The sequence below is a fragment of the Corylus avellana genome, chromosome 4 (assembly GCF_965113065.1).
Source record: "Corylus avellana chromosome 4, dhCorAvel1.hap1.2, whole genome shotgun sequence".
Lineage (NCBI taxonomy): Eukaryota > Viridiplantae > Streptophyta > Magnoliopsida > Fagales > Betulaceae > Corylus > Corylus avellana.
In genome coordinates this window covers 31,832,198-31,848,858 of record NC_142493.1, presented here as the reverse complement: position 1 = coordinate 31,848,858, position 16,661 = coordinate 31,832,198, and the positions used below count along the sequence as shown (strand labels likewise).

At 36.6% G+C, this 16,661-nt stretch overlaps 4 protein-coding genes across 5 annotated transcripts; 1 reads left to right on the top strand and 3 right to left on the bottom strand.

The window, feature by feature from the left end:
* Window positions 1-1,342: 1,342 nt before the first annotated feature.
* On the bottom strand, window positions 1,343-4,220 carry LOC132179129 (Arabinanase/levansucrase/invertase). Of its 2 annotated transcripts, XM_088515976.1 has the most exons (3): window positions 4,156-4,220; window positions 3,554-3,670; window positions 1,343-2,946 (listed from the first exon to the last, which is right to left on the bottom strand). In XM_088515976.1, the coding sequence occupies exon 3, from the start codon at window positions 2,849-2,851 to the stop codon at window positions 1,394-1,396; it is 1,458 nt and encodes a 485-aa protein (XP_088372102.1). In that variant the 5' UTR covers window positions 2,852-2,946; window positions 3,554-3,670; window positions 4,156-4,220; the 3' UTR covers window positions 1,343-1,393. The 2 variants fall into 2 exon arrangements, with proteins under 2 accessions (XP_088372102.1, XP_059447755.2); XM_059591772.2 differs by lacking the exon at window positions 3,554-3,670 and having other exon boundaries at window positions 4,156-4,200.
* Window positions 4,221-4,264: 44 nt separating this feature from the next.
* Window positions 4,265-8,272, bottom strand: LOC132178672 (uncharacterized). The gene is made up of 4 exons (XM_059591162.2): window positions 7,983-8,272; window positions 6,079-6,201; window positions 4,909-5,011; window positions 4,265-4,791 (listed from the first exon to the last, which is right to left on the bottom strand). Exons 1-4 carry the CDS (start codon window positions 8,075-8,077, stop codon window positions 4,546-4,548), a joined length of 567 nt encoding a protein of 188 aa, XP_059447145.2. The 5' UTR covers window positions 8,078-8,272; the 3' UTR covers window positions 4,265-4,545.
* A 989-nt stretch (window positions 8,273-9,261) lies between these two features.
* On the bottom strand, window positions 9,262-13,029 carry LOC132177716 (galactoside 2-alpha-L-fucosyltransferase). Its single transcript, XM_059590152.2, has 2 exons — window positions 12,620-13,029; window positions 9,262-10,903 (listed from the first exon to the last, which is right to left on the bottom strand). The coding sequence occupies exons 1-2, from the start codon at window positions 12,885-12,887 to the stop codon at window positions 9,444-9,446; spliced, it is 1,728 nt and encodes a 575-aa protein (XP_059446135.2). The 5' UTR covers window positions 12,888-13,029; the 3' UTR covers window positions 9,262-9,443.
* Window positions 13,030-14,061: 1,032 nt separating this feature from the next.
* Window positions 14,062-16,405, top strand: LOC132178773 (Ribosomal L32p protein family). The gene is made up of 3 exons (XM_059591320.2): window positions 14,062-14,404; window positions 15,031-15,104; window positions 15,913-16,405. The coding sequence occupies exons 1-3, from the start codon at window positions 14,156-14,158 to the stop codon at window positions 15,998-16,000; spliced, it is 411 nt and encodes a 136-aa protein (XP_059447303.2). The 5' UTR covers window positions 14,062-14,155; the 3' UTR covers window positions 16,001-16,405.
* Window positions 16,406-16,661: the final 256 nt, after the last annotated feature.

Here is a 16,661-nt window from a genome sequence, read left to right as displayed (position 1 = left end):
GATACAGAAATCGTTGAATGTCAGAACTAGTACAACGCAGAAGCAGAATATCCCATTTATCATTCCACGTTTTCTTTGCTCTCTTACTCTTTTACAAGCTCTTTTATATATATATATATATATATATAGAGAGAGAGAGAGAGAGAGTTCTATACGGAGGTGGCATAAAGTCACCCCTTTGTGCCCACCACTCAGCAAGTGACACATCAGCATTTTAGAATAAACCTAAGTTTGAAGAAAAAATACTACCACACCAGATTATATCAAATTTTAGAAAAAAAAAATTAAAAAACCAATTAATTTTTTTTTAAAACAAAAATTGAAAGTGGTGGCTGGCTGGCCACTCCATTCCCACTTGGGGTGGCTGGCGCCACCCTCAGCCCTCTTGCACATTCTTAAAAAAAAAAAATAATAATAATAATAATAATTAAAGGAACCTATATAATCTAAGCATGAAGGAGCTCATTTACACCAGCTATGTATAGAAGTTATCCTTATATATATATATATATATATATATGTGTGTGTTATATTTCTTTTGAAAATTAAAATATGAAGTCGCAGCCTGGGCTAGCTGCTGGTGCTTCAAAACAACGAAGGTCCCAGATATTTGCCTAAAAATGTTTTTTGATTTTGTTAAGTTTTTGGTACACTTTAGAGGTCCATTTGGCAAATTAATTACATGCACACTCTTTTTCTTTTTCTGCCAAACAATAGAAAGAAATATGAGAAATGTTATTGGTCAATATATTTTTTTTTATATTTAATTTCACATAAGTTAATAATGAACTTCACAAATTTAATTATTATTTTCTTTTTAGAGTTCAGGGTTGTCGAGCTGTTGAAATTGTTTGGGATGCCACATCTAATCTAGACCGCCCAATTTTGCTTAATGGTGTCTGTTTGTGGTGTAGAGGTTGAAGTTCTTTTGGTAGGTGGATGCGACGCAGGTCAATCTAGCTAAAGTTCCTGTGCATTGCGGGTATAATGCCTCCACCACCGGATGATGGTTGTGATGGTGGTGGCGGTTGGCTGACAGTGACAGCCACCACCATCCCCACGATGATCGTGGGGTTGGCTTAATAGTGAATAGTGATGAATGCTCGGAAGAACTGAAATCACATTTGATACATTAGGCCTAACCTCTTTCAAGCAAAGCCCAATCACAATGACACTTGGAGAATTGTTGTGGAAGTGGGCTCAGGAAACCATCGCTATTTTTGTAGGTTAAATTATTCCTAGGCCCAGATCCGGAGACTGAAGGCATAAACAAAAAAGATTATTTCTAAATAATTCAAGAATTTTCTTCCATCAAGATTCAAAACTGCGTATGCATATTATATTGCAATTAGAATGATAATGAGATAAATATAAATATGAAATTATACCAATCTTATAAATGAAATCCGGTCCATCTTCTAAAACTTGTAATATCGCTTCCTTGAGAAACTGCCATGCCAATCCCAATTCTTCCCCCATTTCCAACTCCTCTATAATACAACCTCCACTCATCTACATCCCCATCCATTTGAACAAGGCACGGGGATCCCACTCCTTGATTGTCCCATCCATCTTCCACCGACGCCATTAGAGCCGCCGCCTCATCTTGAAGCCTCCGCCAATCCTTCAAACCAGTTGAAGACACAGCCAACCCAATACTCCTCCCCCCATCACCAGCAACACCTTCATATGCCAACACATACTTTCCATCCTTCCGGTTTCTGACTACACGAGCATTCATCACCCCAAGCTCGTCAAAAGAACCGCTTCCTCCTCCTCCCATTATCTTCCCCATCTTCACCCACCTAATCCCATCCCTCGACCTCGCAATTCCAATACCAAATTCCCCATTTTCCAGATCAAACGAATGGTAATACATTCTAAGATCACCACTTCCATGAAACACAACCTGCGGGGCTGCAATAAACGAATTATCCCACTCTCTTTCAGACCCCACATCAAACAGAGCTCCACTGTGATGCTCACCTTCAATTCTAGCCCAGTGCCTCCCATCCTGACTAATTGCCAAGCCGGGCAAAGACTTTGAAATCTTCTCTACTCCATCATTTTCACCAATGCAAAACCTTTCTGGGTTTTTCAAATTGAATTTCAAAGTATTATCAGAAAACTCTGCCTTCTCAGAACTGTATCCGGTGTAGTAAAGCCAGTAAACAGCACTGGAAGTTCTAACCTTAGTACTGGACATGACCACCACCTCACAAGGCCTAATATTTTCAGTATCAAACGCCCACCAATCCTTGCTACAATTCATCACGGAACCCGCCTCTCCGCTCGATCCAATAGCTCCTCCGCCTCTCTCCCAGTGAATTCCATTTCTCGAAACCGCTAAGCCTATCGAATCGGAAGCCGGGTTTCCATTAGACCTTCCATAGTACCACATGTACCATCTCTCCTCCTCATCACTGAGGAACCGTTTCACAACTGGTGACCCAATTTCTGCACTGTCCCATGAGTTTGCGGGACCCAAACCAAACACCAACCCTCTAGAAGAAGAAGAAGATGCTGATGAAGATAATGGTGATAAAGAAGAAAGTGATTCATCTGCAATGGGTGATGAAGGTTTCAGGGTTTTTGAATTTGAGTCGGGTTCAATGGTCGAATTTTGGTCTGTTTCATTGCCTGTGTTGGTGTCCGGTTTTGTGGAGCAGCGGGTGAGGCGGAGAACACTGTTTCTGGGGCCGGAGTTTGAGGCATAAAGAGTGAGGATGTTGGGTTTCGTTGAGAGCCATGGAGGGATTAAGGCAGTTGGGTTACTAATTTTTTGGGTGGTTGAAATTGTGAGGGCCTTAACAGTTTTCAGTGATGAAGCTGCTGCTGATGCTGCATCCATGGCTGCAGATGGAGGAGCTCAATGCGAGAGGATAAGGTGATGTAGGAGTTGCAGGGTCAATAAAGTGTTGACGTACCCTTGCAAATTGAGTGGCACTGAAAGAGAAAGAGAAGATAGAGAGACTCTTGCTTTAACTCCAATTCGAGAAGAACTTGTTAAATATATTAACTTTCATTTTGAAATGAAAATGATAATTGCCGAAGACGGTGTTGGTCGGTTCAGTTCAAAAGCAAAGGCAACTTTTTTTTTTTCTCTGTTCCTGTGCCAAAAGCAAAGGCATTTTCAAGTTCTTATGGACCGAATTGACATCTCCTCCAATTAAAAAGAAATTAGAAAAAAAAAATTAGAAATTAGACATTGTTAATTATAATATTTTATTTTAAATTTATTGGTCTATAAAATGCGAGCTAAACCAATTGGAAAATGGTTTATAACAATTGGAGAATTTCTAATTTCTTCTCAATTGGAGGGAATTCAGATCCTTATGGACCATCCAAAAATTCATGAATTTACAGTTGGCAGGCTTTTATCCAAAAAGATAACGAGTTTTGAGATGATTAATGGCGCAAGAGCATTAATCTGCCCAATGGAATTAATAGAAAAAACACATTTTCACCTTCTTTTTTTTTTGTTAAATTGTGTTCTAACATATTGTCGCATACTCATATGGGTAAGGATGGAAATCAAACTAACCATGTATACCTTTATCTTGAGACTTGGGATATATATAGAATCTGATTTGGAAATTGGGGGACTCCTCTCAAAAGTGAGTATAGGAATTATTGGGGCTTCTTTTTGTTTAACGTGCCTCCATCTTTTCTACACAAGTACAGTGAAAGTGTTAAGAAAGAATCATCCTTCCCCTCTTGGTTTATCAAAGAATAATCTATTTTCATTGCATCATTTCTTTCTTGCTTAAAAGAACATTGAAAATGACAAAAAGGAAAAGAGATGTTTTCTTGAACCACAGGAAGGGTATATAATTCCTTTTTATTTTCTTCAGTCCCTCTTTTTCCTTCCGTTTCTTTCTCTTTCAGCAGAGAGGCTAATTCAACAATTAGATTCATCGAATTTATTTAGTTGTTAATAGTTATCTATAACCATATAGAAATATTGAAGCTTTAATTTCAATCTCAAGGTCATCATTGTGTGTGAGTCGGTGGATTTAGCACTGTCTCTATATCATCACTCTATAATTTATGATTCCCCAATGTTTTATGGACAATTGTTAGATTCTTTGAAATTTTAGACCTCGCCCACGGCCAGCTTCCTTTGGTAGAAGAAAAATTTCTATTTACACTTACCTTGGGCTCAAGGTAGGCATCTGATACCGCGTTGTCATTTTGTTGTCTCTTTCCATAATCCATATGCCAACCCCGTAGCCGTGATGTGACCTAGCTTGCAAGATTAGTATATAAGAATGCAAACATGATTTTAATACATATTTGCTCAAAGCTTCAATCAATAACAGAATTTGTAGTGTTTTCCTATATAAACAAAAATCATGAGATTTAAAAATGAAAAAGAAATCCTTTTTAATGCAATTGGTCTAATAATTTCAGCTCATATGTGACCTAAGCCTCAAAGCCAACGTAATGAGCACTCTCATGGTTCATTGGCCATAGTTATTACCAGAACTCAGGATCCAGAAGCAAAACATGGCAATACGTTAGAGCTCTCATGCCACTTTAAGGTTAGAAGCCACCTCCTCCAAATCTGTCCCGTAGCTCAGCTGCCCTCTCCTCTTTCAACTTCTCCACAATTTTGAGTATGTCGGGCTTGAAGAAACGGTCATGAACATACTTCCTCTCCTCCGCTTGAATCTCTTTGACAGCACTAGGATATGGGTTAGGAGGAGGTTTCCTCCCTTGAAGACGTGCAATCTGCTTCAATCGTTTATATGCCGCCTTCTTTGTTTTTTTCTCTGCCCGATACTCCATCTAGGCGCATCAACAAATAAAAAAAGTTAAATTTTATTTTTTTTGGGGTGGAGGGAGGGCGAGACAAAGAGCATATGTTCCGGGAAAGAGCTAAATCCAAGAATCCACAATACATACATCAGCTACAGCCATTGCTTCTTCCTCACTAACACCCTGCTCCTTCAGGTCAAGCACCCGTAAACCAAAAACTCGAGCAGGAGGGGGCTCAAAACCACAGATCCTGTAGAAACATGAAGCCTAAGTGAGTTATAATGCCTTTGAATCCAGAAAACAAATTTCATGCTGCTAAAAAGGTCATGATAAGACCATAAACCTTATTTAAATTGTACAATTGAAAAGTCCATGACCCAAAGTCACGAGTTTTATGCATATTTCTTTGGTAGTCAAAAATTTAAATTGGATATACGCCCACTAATCATTAAGATTCATTATGAAAATTTAGCAAATGTTAGAATTCAAAGAAGATGGAAGCGAAATGAAATCAATTATGAAAGAAAAACACTAAAAAGAAGTAAACACAAGTAACCTGACTTGCAGCTCAAAAAAAAAAATTATTCCACAGCCATCATTGCCCCAGTAAGAAAATAAAGGAAAACTTGAGCATCAACCGAAAGCATAAGCAAAACCAATTTAAATTTTTGACCCAATTATGGCAAGTAGCTGAGTATTTACAGTACATTCAGTTTCTAAATGACTCATCTGAGTTGAACCCATAAAAATCAGGATCTACAGTCCTATCCTGAGAAATAGTCTCTTTAGTTCATTAATTTATTTTTTATTTTTTTCCATCAAGTCATTATCACTCTTAGACATCCAAAGAAGGCAAGGAAGCATTTCCGTTTTTAGTCAAAAATGTCAGTCAACATTGAATTCAAAAGATTTTCCATTTTTTCATAATCAAGCAACTAGTCTACTTACGTGTTCCAAGATAAGTATTTGCCCACACATGCAATAACAAAACCCTTGAACACCCAAAGCAAAGTCATGTCAGGATCAATTTCAAGCACAGAGGTAGCCTATGCAACCTGTATTAAAATGTTACAAATATTCAAGGTTGCCAACAAATAGAACTAGAATGCAAAACATACTCAGAACGTTTTGTTCCTTTTTCTGTTCATAGATTAAGTTTGGGCCATCAGTTTTTCTTCATCAACATACTGTTAGCACCTTTAGAAAACCAAATTCATAACAAGATAGGCATGTTACAAGCACATTATAATGACTGAACAGGAAAATAGATACCAAATATCACAAAGAGAAACTAGAGATACAGAAACAAAGCAATACTTTATGGCATCATCGTGTTTCGAGTCCGGATGTTTCTGAAAGAACTTTTTTATATAAGGGTCCTCGGGAAGACTGATCCTTTTAACTTTTCCATCAGCACAACGAAATGTTGCAGGTGGTGCACTGCACATAAGATAGCAACATTTTCAAAATTTTAAGATTTATGAAAAGAAACTTAAAAAATATCACTAATTCTTAAACAGATTCTTAATATGGGCATCATAGGCATCAAATTAAATATAAATTGTGATAATAACATCTTTAAATTAAGAATCCATGAATTCAACAATAATTGACTTAAAGCAAGCACAAAATAATATTTCTAAGTCAAATTTCAAGAGCAGTTGGAAAAGTGACTCTTTTAAGTTTTGAAAATGCCCCAATGTTATCATTATCCCCCCGTAATGTTACAGTGCAAATGGAAATTACTGATATGGCAGACATTATATGTACACATGTTTTATAGTGTTCAGAAAACACATTGGGCCAAAAGATGGTCTCACAAATCAAGATTTAGAGACCATAAATATTTATTTATTTATTTATTTTAATTCTTTATTTCAATATACATGTGTCCTCATATATAAACCAACTTATCCCATAAGCATTATAAGGAAATGTGCACAAAAACATCAGTCACATCAGCAATTACCATTGGCACAGTGATAATAAGGTACATAAAAACAATATTGAGGTGCTCTTAAAATATCATCAATTAAATTGAAACAGTTAATAGTTAGAGATAAAATTGAAGTTTGACGCACAATTCAAGGACTAAAATTTTAGTATAACCTATTTTATATAAAAAGGCTGAAACACACTTTTGGTCCTTGAAATTTAGCCTAAGTTCAATTTTGATCTATAAAATTTAAAAAGCTCTAATTTTGTCCACAAACAATTTAAGTAGCAATATTGTCCTTCCGTCTCTCAGTTCTGAATCGAATTGCACATATGGCTAACATAATGCTAATATAGTTATATTTTAAAATTTTCTTTTTACAGAAAAAAATTAAAAATCTTTTAAATTTTTTAGACAAAAATAAAATGTAAGCCAAATTTTAGGGAGAAAAAGTATATTTCAGCAACAAACAAATATAGAATCAAACACCTTATCCTCCAGAACGAGGAGGAGAGGGCGGGGGAGATGTTGAATTCACAAATTCAAACAAGTAAATGATCAAACAAATGAACTTAGACCAACACCACCTTCCTCAAAATCAGACAGAAAATCATCTGTACACTCAAATATCATGGGATATATGACTGGCTTAAAGATGCTTGCAGTTATTCAGAGCTATATAGTATGATTAACAACGGTACACACAAATTAATTTGGACAATAGAGAACAACACACACATTTATTAAAAAAGAGCAGACTGCTCCTTCTTCTCTTTTATTTTCTTTTTTTCTTTTTCCTTTTACACACTTCCTTACAAATATTTTCTTTTCCAGTGAAATAAATTGAAAAATTTGATTGTAAACTGACAACCTTAAGAAAAAAGTACTCTTCTATTATACCAGCACCAGTGAATTCTTAAGTAATCCAACATCTAAGTCAACACAGAAATCCCAGAACAAAAACTTGACAGCCTTCAACAAGCAACAAATTAAGCAATCGCATAAATGAAAACGAGAATTAAACTTGGATCAATCACATTCTTAAGTAATCCAACATCTAACTTTATCATACGAATCCCATGAAGCTCAGAAGCTCCTTGCTATTTATCTAAAACCCCGCCACATTTGTATCGTAGAACAGCTGAATAATATAAAAATAAAATCGAGCAAAGCACATAAAATAAAAACCTAAAAAACCATTCAATTAATGCGTACGAATCCATTAGAACGAGCCGTGAACCATTTTCAAATTCAGAGAGTCAGAGAGAGAGAGAGAGAGACGAACTGTTCCATGGCTTTGAGCCAGACGGGCTCGGCCTTGGCCAAGCCCTTCACCAGCTTTCTGGTTCGAGTAAGCAAATCTCCTTTCATGAACGACATGGCTGCGTCTTTGCCTCCTTTTGCTTCGCGATCTCTGCTCGATTCTCTTCCCACTCACGAAGGCAAACGAATGACACCGGAACTGTGAATCTACGACAACGTTTTGTAAATAGGAACGACAACGTTTTGTCAATAGGAGATAGAGAGAAGAGCGGAAGAGAAGAGAAGTACAATGAAAAGTAACCAAAAATATAAAATGGCGCTGGACAAAAAGTGCAAGGCTCTGTAATACCCTTTAACGTTAATAGGATTGAACGGTCAAGATGGTGAGATGTATATATAAATCCAACAGCTGGGATGTGCTCGTGTGTCTCTAGGATTTGCACGAACGCACGTGTTCAAGTTTGGTCTTCAAAATGAATATTAAATGGCCAAATTAACAGCCAACCATCCGATCTGGAAAAAAAAAATAGAACATAAATATCAGACCGTCTAAAAAATAAAATTAATAATTTTATGTATATATAAGAAGACAACTATGCCCCAAAAAAAAGAAGAAAAAAGACAACTTACCTTACACCACCAAATATAAATAAATTAATATTTTCCTTAGTTTAATAATATTATTTATTCTACAAATTTTATTATGAAAAGAGTATGTTTAGTTTTTCGCGAACTCCCTCAATAGAGCGAATTGGGCATGTATCACTAGCTAATTGAGTGAGTTTCAACAGTAACAAGCGAGTTTGTACTGTGTTGAGCTTGAGTTTGGGTTGAGCTTAACCGAATGAGTATCGAGTTAGTTGTCGAGTGTAACGGCTCGTTTACGGTTATACTTCCCACCATGAATAAGGTAAGTAATGAAGTATGACGTTGTACGCATCCTTTTCAGTTGACATAGATCTTTGAGAAGCTAAAATAGGCTCAGGATCCAGGCCCAAACGCTTGGGGTCTGGGCTCAAGCGTAAATGCACCTCAATCCAGTGGGCCAACAGTGTGGATTTCCTTGTAAATTCCACTTTGCTCTTGATTTTGAGAACTTTTGGAAACATAATTTTCTTGTTGGGTTTGGATCCCTATGAGCGAATAAATAACAGGCCTGGAAAATATTAGAGCTTTATTTATTTTTATTTGAATAAAATTGTTAAATGATTCTCAATTATCTGATATATGTTATCTTGGAAAGTAGTGGTTCCAAATAAAGTGTGAAATTAAGTAACCCTAGAAACAAGCAATCATGTGCCTGAAAATGGGAGAATTTCCCGCTTCAACAAATACTGCCATTGCATACAGAAGTAACACCAGTCAAAAGTCTCGCTAGAAGCTTGCAGTTTTGAAAGTCTTTCAATAACAAATGAGTCTACTTTACATATAAATATGTATGCAAAATTGGTCAAGTAAAGACCGAGAATGATTAGTAAGGTAGCTATAACTCATTGTGACCATCAACCAATTTTAAGCCCCAGCTCATATCCTCACAATGTCTCACATGAGGAACAAGTGTACCTGTATCAATTCCTGTCTTTGCCTTGCAATCATAAAATGGGGGAGCATGAAAACAAGGCTCCATTGACATGAGTTGACGACAAGCTGGATCAGGGGCTGTCTGATTTTCAGGCTTGTAGAGAAGCCATGGCTTCAAACCTCCAAGACCTTGAGCCACATAGCCAAACGTTGACCATGCACTTGTGACCAATACATCAGTCAAGCTGAGGAGATACATTTCTGCCCATGCCTTCCTGTTGTGCAAATGCTTCTGTGTCTGTTGAAACTCTTCATGGCTTGGCTGGTAAACCCCAACCACCTCCCCAGTTACTGTTGGGTGTTCCCAGTACATGTTTCTTACATTCTCAAAGTACCCAGAACTTAAAGATGTTATCAGGACAGCTTTCAAGTTTCGCTTTCCCAGTGGGCTGACAATGGATCTGCTCCTATCTACTTCTGGCAGCACTTTCTCCTTTAGAGTACATGCTAAAATTTGATCCATCACATATTGGAAGGGACCGCTTCCCGTGTCAAAAACTCTTATTTGAATCCCAATCCTCTCATCTGCATTGGCTAAGTAGGCTTGATAGTACCTCGTAATTAGTCCCCACACATGATTTGAAGGGTGGAAAAGATACCGACCTAAGTGGTGGAAAACAGCTTCTTTCTGTGGGAATAATTTGCTGAGTTCTTGCTCAAAAGAGGGGATCAAGAAGAGAGATGGGACAAAGTAGTTATCTGTTTTCATTACCAACCAAGGGACTCGACGGAGTAGAGCTTGATCTTGATCACAGAAAAAGAGCTTATCGTGGTCGTCATAGTCATGAGCTAAATAAAGATATAAATGTGATGGAAGTGTTTCTGTTGAAGAATTTAAGATGTTATTCTTCAGCATGTTCCCATAAGAATAATGAGATTTCTGATCAAATGTGTTGAATTGATCTTTGAGGGAGAAGTCAGTCGGCAATAACCAAGACTTCTCTGGAAATGGCTCACAGAAAAGATCAGCCATGTCCTTTCCTGGGTCAACAAGCAGGACCCTATTAGTGAGGATTGCATAAAGGAATGCTGATGCCAGGGTTAGAATCCTGTTACCCAAGCCACTAAAAGATATCCACACAAGATACTTGCACTCTGTAGAACTAGCATTATGGCCAGACTTGAGTTGTTCTAGTGTTCTGTTGTATGATTTGGTATAGGGTCCACAGCGTTTGTGGAGATCTTCGTAACTCCGTAGTCTTGAAAGGAGATAAGAAGCGGGTTTGTGGAGTGGATTTTTTCGATATAAACTGGATTGGTACCTGCTTAAGCAAGATTCCTCATCAAACCCTGGAGCAAGAAGCCCATCAAGCAGTTTGTCTTGAAGTGTGTCAGTAGGTTGAGAGGAAACATCTTCCGAACCTGCAAATTGTAAAGAAATGAATGACATTATGATTAGACGATACAACAGAAGTCCTGTACAGGAAGCTAACACCACGCCTTGCTTTGTTTGTACAGATTATAAAGGTTAAGGCCAACACCTTCCAGCCTAAGCTTTGAGTTATCTTCAATACTCTCAACTCACAAATGTATCCAGTTTACCCTAAGGTAATGACATCTGAGATTGACAACTTTAGTGTTGATCTAGACATTCTAAATCCCCAAGATATCCTGTAAGACAGTATTGAGAGAGCACTGGATAACTAAACTCATGAAACCAACTTTAAAAGCTTAAGTGGCAAAACAGGGTGAGATAATATAGTAAAACTCAAGGCCAGACTGTGGAACTAAATTATGTGAATAGATTTGACTGTACATATGACGATATGAATGCATGAAACATAAACGACTTAAAACTGGAGGTCCGAATTAAAACTTCCAATTTTTACACACAAAAATTTTATGAACCTGAACTAAATTGAGTCGCTTAAGTTGTACAAATACAGCAACGAGTTAATTTGATAATAATCTATACATGTAGCAACAAGATAAAACTTCAAAATTAGTGTAGACAGAGAAGAAAAAAGTCATAAACCTTAAACCATTATGCTTTCGCATAGCTTGACCCAAGTAAAATCCTTTATTATGAATTTATTTACACAAGGTGTATTTTAAATTATTGACAATCGGAATACAACAATATTCTAAGATCATCTAAAATAAACCTAATAATTAACGGAAACAACATAAACCTATAAAATAAAAGAAAATACCGCATTATTGCTTATAATCAAGGTCTTTGACCATTGGATTTATGGACCTTCTCAACCCAAAAGTTGTACTAGTTCAAAACAGATCCTAAATCTGTCAAATACTAACTTTGAAATACTATGTTTTAGATGCCCAACTCTTCCAAAGTCTATGAATTTCTTGAAAGAAAAAAAAGGGAAGGTATCCCTGCATAGCTATAAATTAACTTAATTGACATAGGAGCAGTTTTTGCCTTCCCATACAACAGTTTATTTAACAAAGTGACCTTATTCCGCCTTTTTAAACAATTGACTCCATACAGCAACATACTAATATTCAGTGACATTAATGCATACTAAAATTTACACCCAGTATCCAGATAATGCATATTATTATTCAGCGACATTAAACAAACACAGCAAATAGTTGGAGACGGATAATATGTTCCACAGCCAAAAATCAAATTCGAACACATCTTCCATATACCCGTGAAGCTATCTTGGTCAAAAGCACATAGCTTTTCATCAGAATACTAATCAAACCGAATACGTTCTATACAGCAGCATAAAAACACTTACAATTATATTCTTCCAGTTCTTTGCCAAGTAAGCATCTACATACCTACAATTTAGTGACTTATAACTGTTGAAAAATCATCAAACAGGAATATGAGGAAATCGGTGAAAACAACATAAAGGGTGACAAATTTCATACAAATTGAAACACCTAATACTCAATGAAGCAAATCTCTAATTGTGCTAAAAAAGGCAATATATCAGAACATCTTGCTGATAGAAAAAATGATAGTAATATGAGAGAGACAAACCAAATCTTACAGAACCAAACGTCTATAAAGTGTAGTTACACTTCTACAAAAACAGCACAGAACTTGAGATTCCCCATTTAGTTCAATTTTCACAATTTTCAAACAATGTTTTTGTTCCTTACCAACACCCAATGACGTGCCGTTGTGAGCTACTCTTTCCAAAGCCCTGGCTTCAGCTAAGCCAGCGATGCGATCGGCCGGTGGGTTCCGAAGAATGAGCATGAGGGTGACAAGAACCGGGAGTGCCACCAAAGAAGCAGCCAAGATCTTCAACAGCTTCATCGTAGTGAACCCAGATTTTGTAAATGCGACTCTTGCGGCTCGGAGAGTTCGTGGTAGACCTGCGGGCTTCGATGGAGATGATTGCCTCCTGAACGCTTTCAGATCCATTCAAACTCTCATTGAAACATCACGGGTTTTTGACTCCCATTTCCTGTACTGTGCACAGACAGAGAGAGCTCTGTGAAGACCAGTCAAATCCAAACGTATTTATAGTATAAAATCATGGCTGCGGCTACAATTTTTTGTTCTTCTTTTCTATATTTATAATGTTGAAATTATGAAGAAGACAATGATATTATGATAATGGTGATGGTTAAAAATGGGAAAAAAAATATATATATATATTGGCCAAACCATATTTTCTAAATTGAGTAAAAAAATTCATTTGGTGATGATTTTGGATTTTATTCAGAATTTAACATGGGTATTTTGATGGATATTTGTCTATGAAAAACAAGAAAACTAATGGGTTGTTTTTTGTTTTTATGGATCGAGGGATTTGACATCATATTGTTCAACTTCTTTATATAGTGACACAAGTGAAAAAGCTATTTGTATTGTATGATATAACAAATGAAAAATTCACCAGCCCGGACAAATATAATTATTATTTTTTTATATGTTCGCACAATAAGAGAAAAAAGGAAAGAGATTCGATCTAATAATATAAAGCGTAATTTTCAGTCGATTGAGATATCTCTTAAGGACAAGACAAGTATTAAGTCAAGCCATTGTCCCTTAAAGTTCCATTATGATATTATTGCAATTGCATTATGTTAGTTTTCATTTTTAATTTTTTCACGAGAGAAGAGAGAAAGAGAATTCGAACTAGTGACCTTCGCTTTATAAGGCATGATTCACAATCAATTGAGCTACTCCTTAGAACGTTTGGTTGCACATTATTATTTACAATAGTTATTCTCCTAAAAAATAATTATTCTTCTTAAAACAGAGAGAGAAATAACTATTTAACAGAATGACATCTTTCAAATTGAAAAACAAATTTTGTTAGAAAAGTGTTATTTGTAAAAAAAAATGTTGGGAGTATTATAACTTTTATTTCAATTATATACAATTTTTTTTTTTTTTTGTTAAGTGAATATTCACACTTATCTGTCTGCTTATATACAAATTTCACAAATAAATTGGTAAATAAAAATTAATTTTAGCCGGACTTGTATAATTGTGAAAAGGAAAATGTTATTTTGTCAAAAAAAAAAAAAAAAAAGTTTTAAGGAAAATGTTTAACATCAAGTATTAAATGGTATTTTCAAGTTTGGTCCACTTGCCCTTTTCTGGTTATTAACCTACGACGCCTCTACTTCCCACTGTGGCTTGGTGACCGACCAACTGGTCTGTGAACGGCGGCGGTGAGAATGGCGGCGATGCTAAGGAGCGCTGGTGGGAGTATGAGCTGCGCGTTAGGGCTTCGGAGATTGAGCCACGTCATGGCCCTGCCTCCGCCGTTAGATGGGGTCATTCACCGTGGGGTCACATCTCCACCGTGCGTTTTGCCTGAGTTCGATCAAAACCGTGACGACAACAACAACATTGGATTCGGATTGGATTTCCCGAGTTTTCCTTATGGTGGATCTATGGAGCTTATGGCTGTTCCCAAAAAGAAGGTACCTAGTGACTCTTTAGTTATCATTATCACTTCAGTTTCTACTTGTTTTCCTCGTCACTTCAGAGTTTGCTTCTCTCTCTCTCTCTCTCTCTCTCTTTGAAATGAACATTTGTGAGTATGATTTTTTTGATTTGGAGGTCTGGGTTTGGTGGATTATGTGCAGTATGGTTTTGTTTGGGGTTTAGGGTGTTAGAATCGAAGTTTAAGGGTTTAGGGTATTGGTAGTTTCGGATTAATTTGGGTTAAGATATCTGAACGATTACTTTCTGTGTTCTGAATTATTAGTCTTGGGATTGTTATTAGTGGGTGATGTTTATATGGTATGGTTTTATCAATATCTCCCTCTTTCATTCTTGCTTTGTGTGCCTTGGGGTAGGGATTATCTTGGAAGCTTTCTTTTAACTACTTTATGATTCCGGCTTGCCTGTTGGACATGTCCTTCCATGTTTATCTTTATCTGTTTCAGCCAACGAGGGTTGGTGGCTTTTTGGTGCTAGACTAGTTTGAGGTTTCGTTTCATTCAATGAAGAATTTTCACTGCCTTAGTTTGTGTGTGGGGATTTTGGGTATGGAATGTTTTTTGTGTATGAAAATGATACTTAAAAGGCTTTGTATATAATGCAGACTTCTCCCCATAAGAGAGGCATAAGAAATGGACCGAAGGCTTTAAAACCTATTCCTGTGATAGTGCGGTGCAAGTAAGTACTTTGCCAATTCTTTTTTTGATAAGTGTGTTTTGCCAATATTGGTATCTGCAAATGTTTCATGTTTCATGTGGAAGTCATATATTCCAGAAAACATATATGTATTTTTAAATTTCGTGATGAAATTAGGTAACAATGTTTGATTATTTTTGATACAGTTTAGTTCTGCTTGCCTTTTTGGACAAACAAATGATTCTTGGAAATTTGGCTTCCGGTTATGGTTTGAAGGATTTTCATAATTTAAAACTATAGCATACCAGTTTGTCATTTACTCAAGTTTCTCCTGTTTTAATTAAACTAAGGAACATTCTTGGTTTCATTGAGCCTCGTTTGATTCATGGTCTTCAAACGTGAGAAGCCTCTATTTGAGTAGAGAATAGAGGTGACAGCATTTACTTGAAAAGGTTTGGCTGCCTATTAGACCGGAGAGGCAGGGCCTCGAGGCTTTGCAAGAGAAAGGGGTCAATTTTCATAAATAATGACATGAACTGATACAAGTCGTTTCTTGAAAGCCTTTGATGAAAATATGAATTTGAATGAATTTATGGTAAAGAAAGCGTTGTGCATCACCTTATGCCTTTGTTTACTAAAACAATCAATCACATCCAACAGATGTTTGTGTTTAATAAAAAAAAAAAAAAAATCAGGTTTGGTTATGTAAATCCACCACCTCATGCTTGTTTTGGACCAACAATTATGAAACCTGCTTAAAAATTAGATATTTACTTAAATTGACAATTAATAAGTAAATTTGTAGTTACATTTATTTATCCTTTTTATAATTTACAATGCTCTATTGCAGGGGCTGTGGTCGGGTCAAGCTGCCACACTTCTTCTGTTGCAGTGGAATTAGGGGAAATGTTGGTGAGCAAGATGATTCAACCAGATGATCAGGTTTTCTGCTATGAAGATCAAAACTTGATGGCTTCATAGAGTTTTAAATTCCCAGTTTTGAACAAATCTTCATGAAGTTGTTGGAGTTTGTATTGGATCTTTCTTGTAAGAATGCAGGCTATGTTGAGCCTGTTCTTTTCAGGGTCGACACACTTCTATACTAAATGTTTTTATCAGTGCGAGAACATCATCCAGTGAAGCTGGGTTTGTGGATAAACTAATTGGTTAAATAGTTACAAGGGTTCCATGCAAATGGACCAAATCGGAGTAGACATATGGGCAGAATAATGCGGTAGTCTTTGCACTGGGATGTGCACTTCTGCCTGGGCCAGTGGGCTCAAGGTGCGTAATTTGCTATGCTTGAAATTTTGTAATCATCATAAAGTGTTTGGTTTGGCTTCTTTTGGTTGTGTTCCAACCCAACAACATTTTTTTTTTTTTTTTTTTTACATCTCCCCACAAGAGGGGAGAAGATTCAAATTATTGACTTTCGCTTCATAAGGCATGATCCCTAACCGATTGAGCTATTTCTTAGGGATTCTAACAACATTCTTAGTTAAGCAGTTATTGCAAAAGATCAACTAAAATTGGAGGCTGCACTTGGTGATTAGCTACATACATCTGCTTGGATCTTGTCCCTAACACCTCCGCACGTAA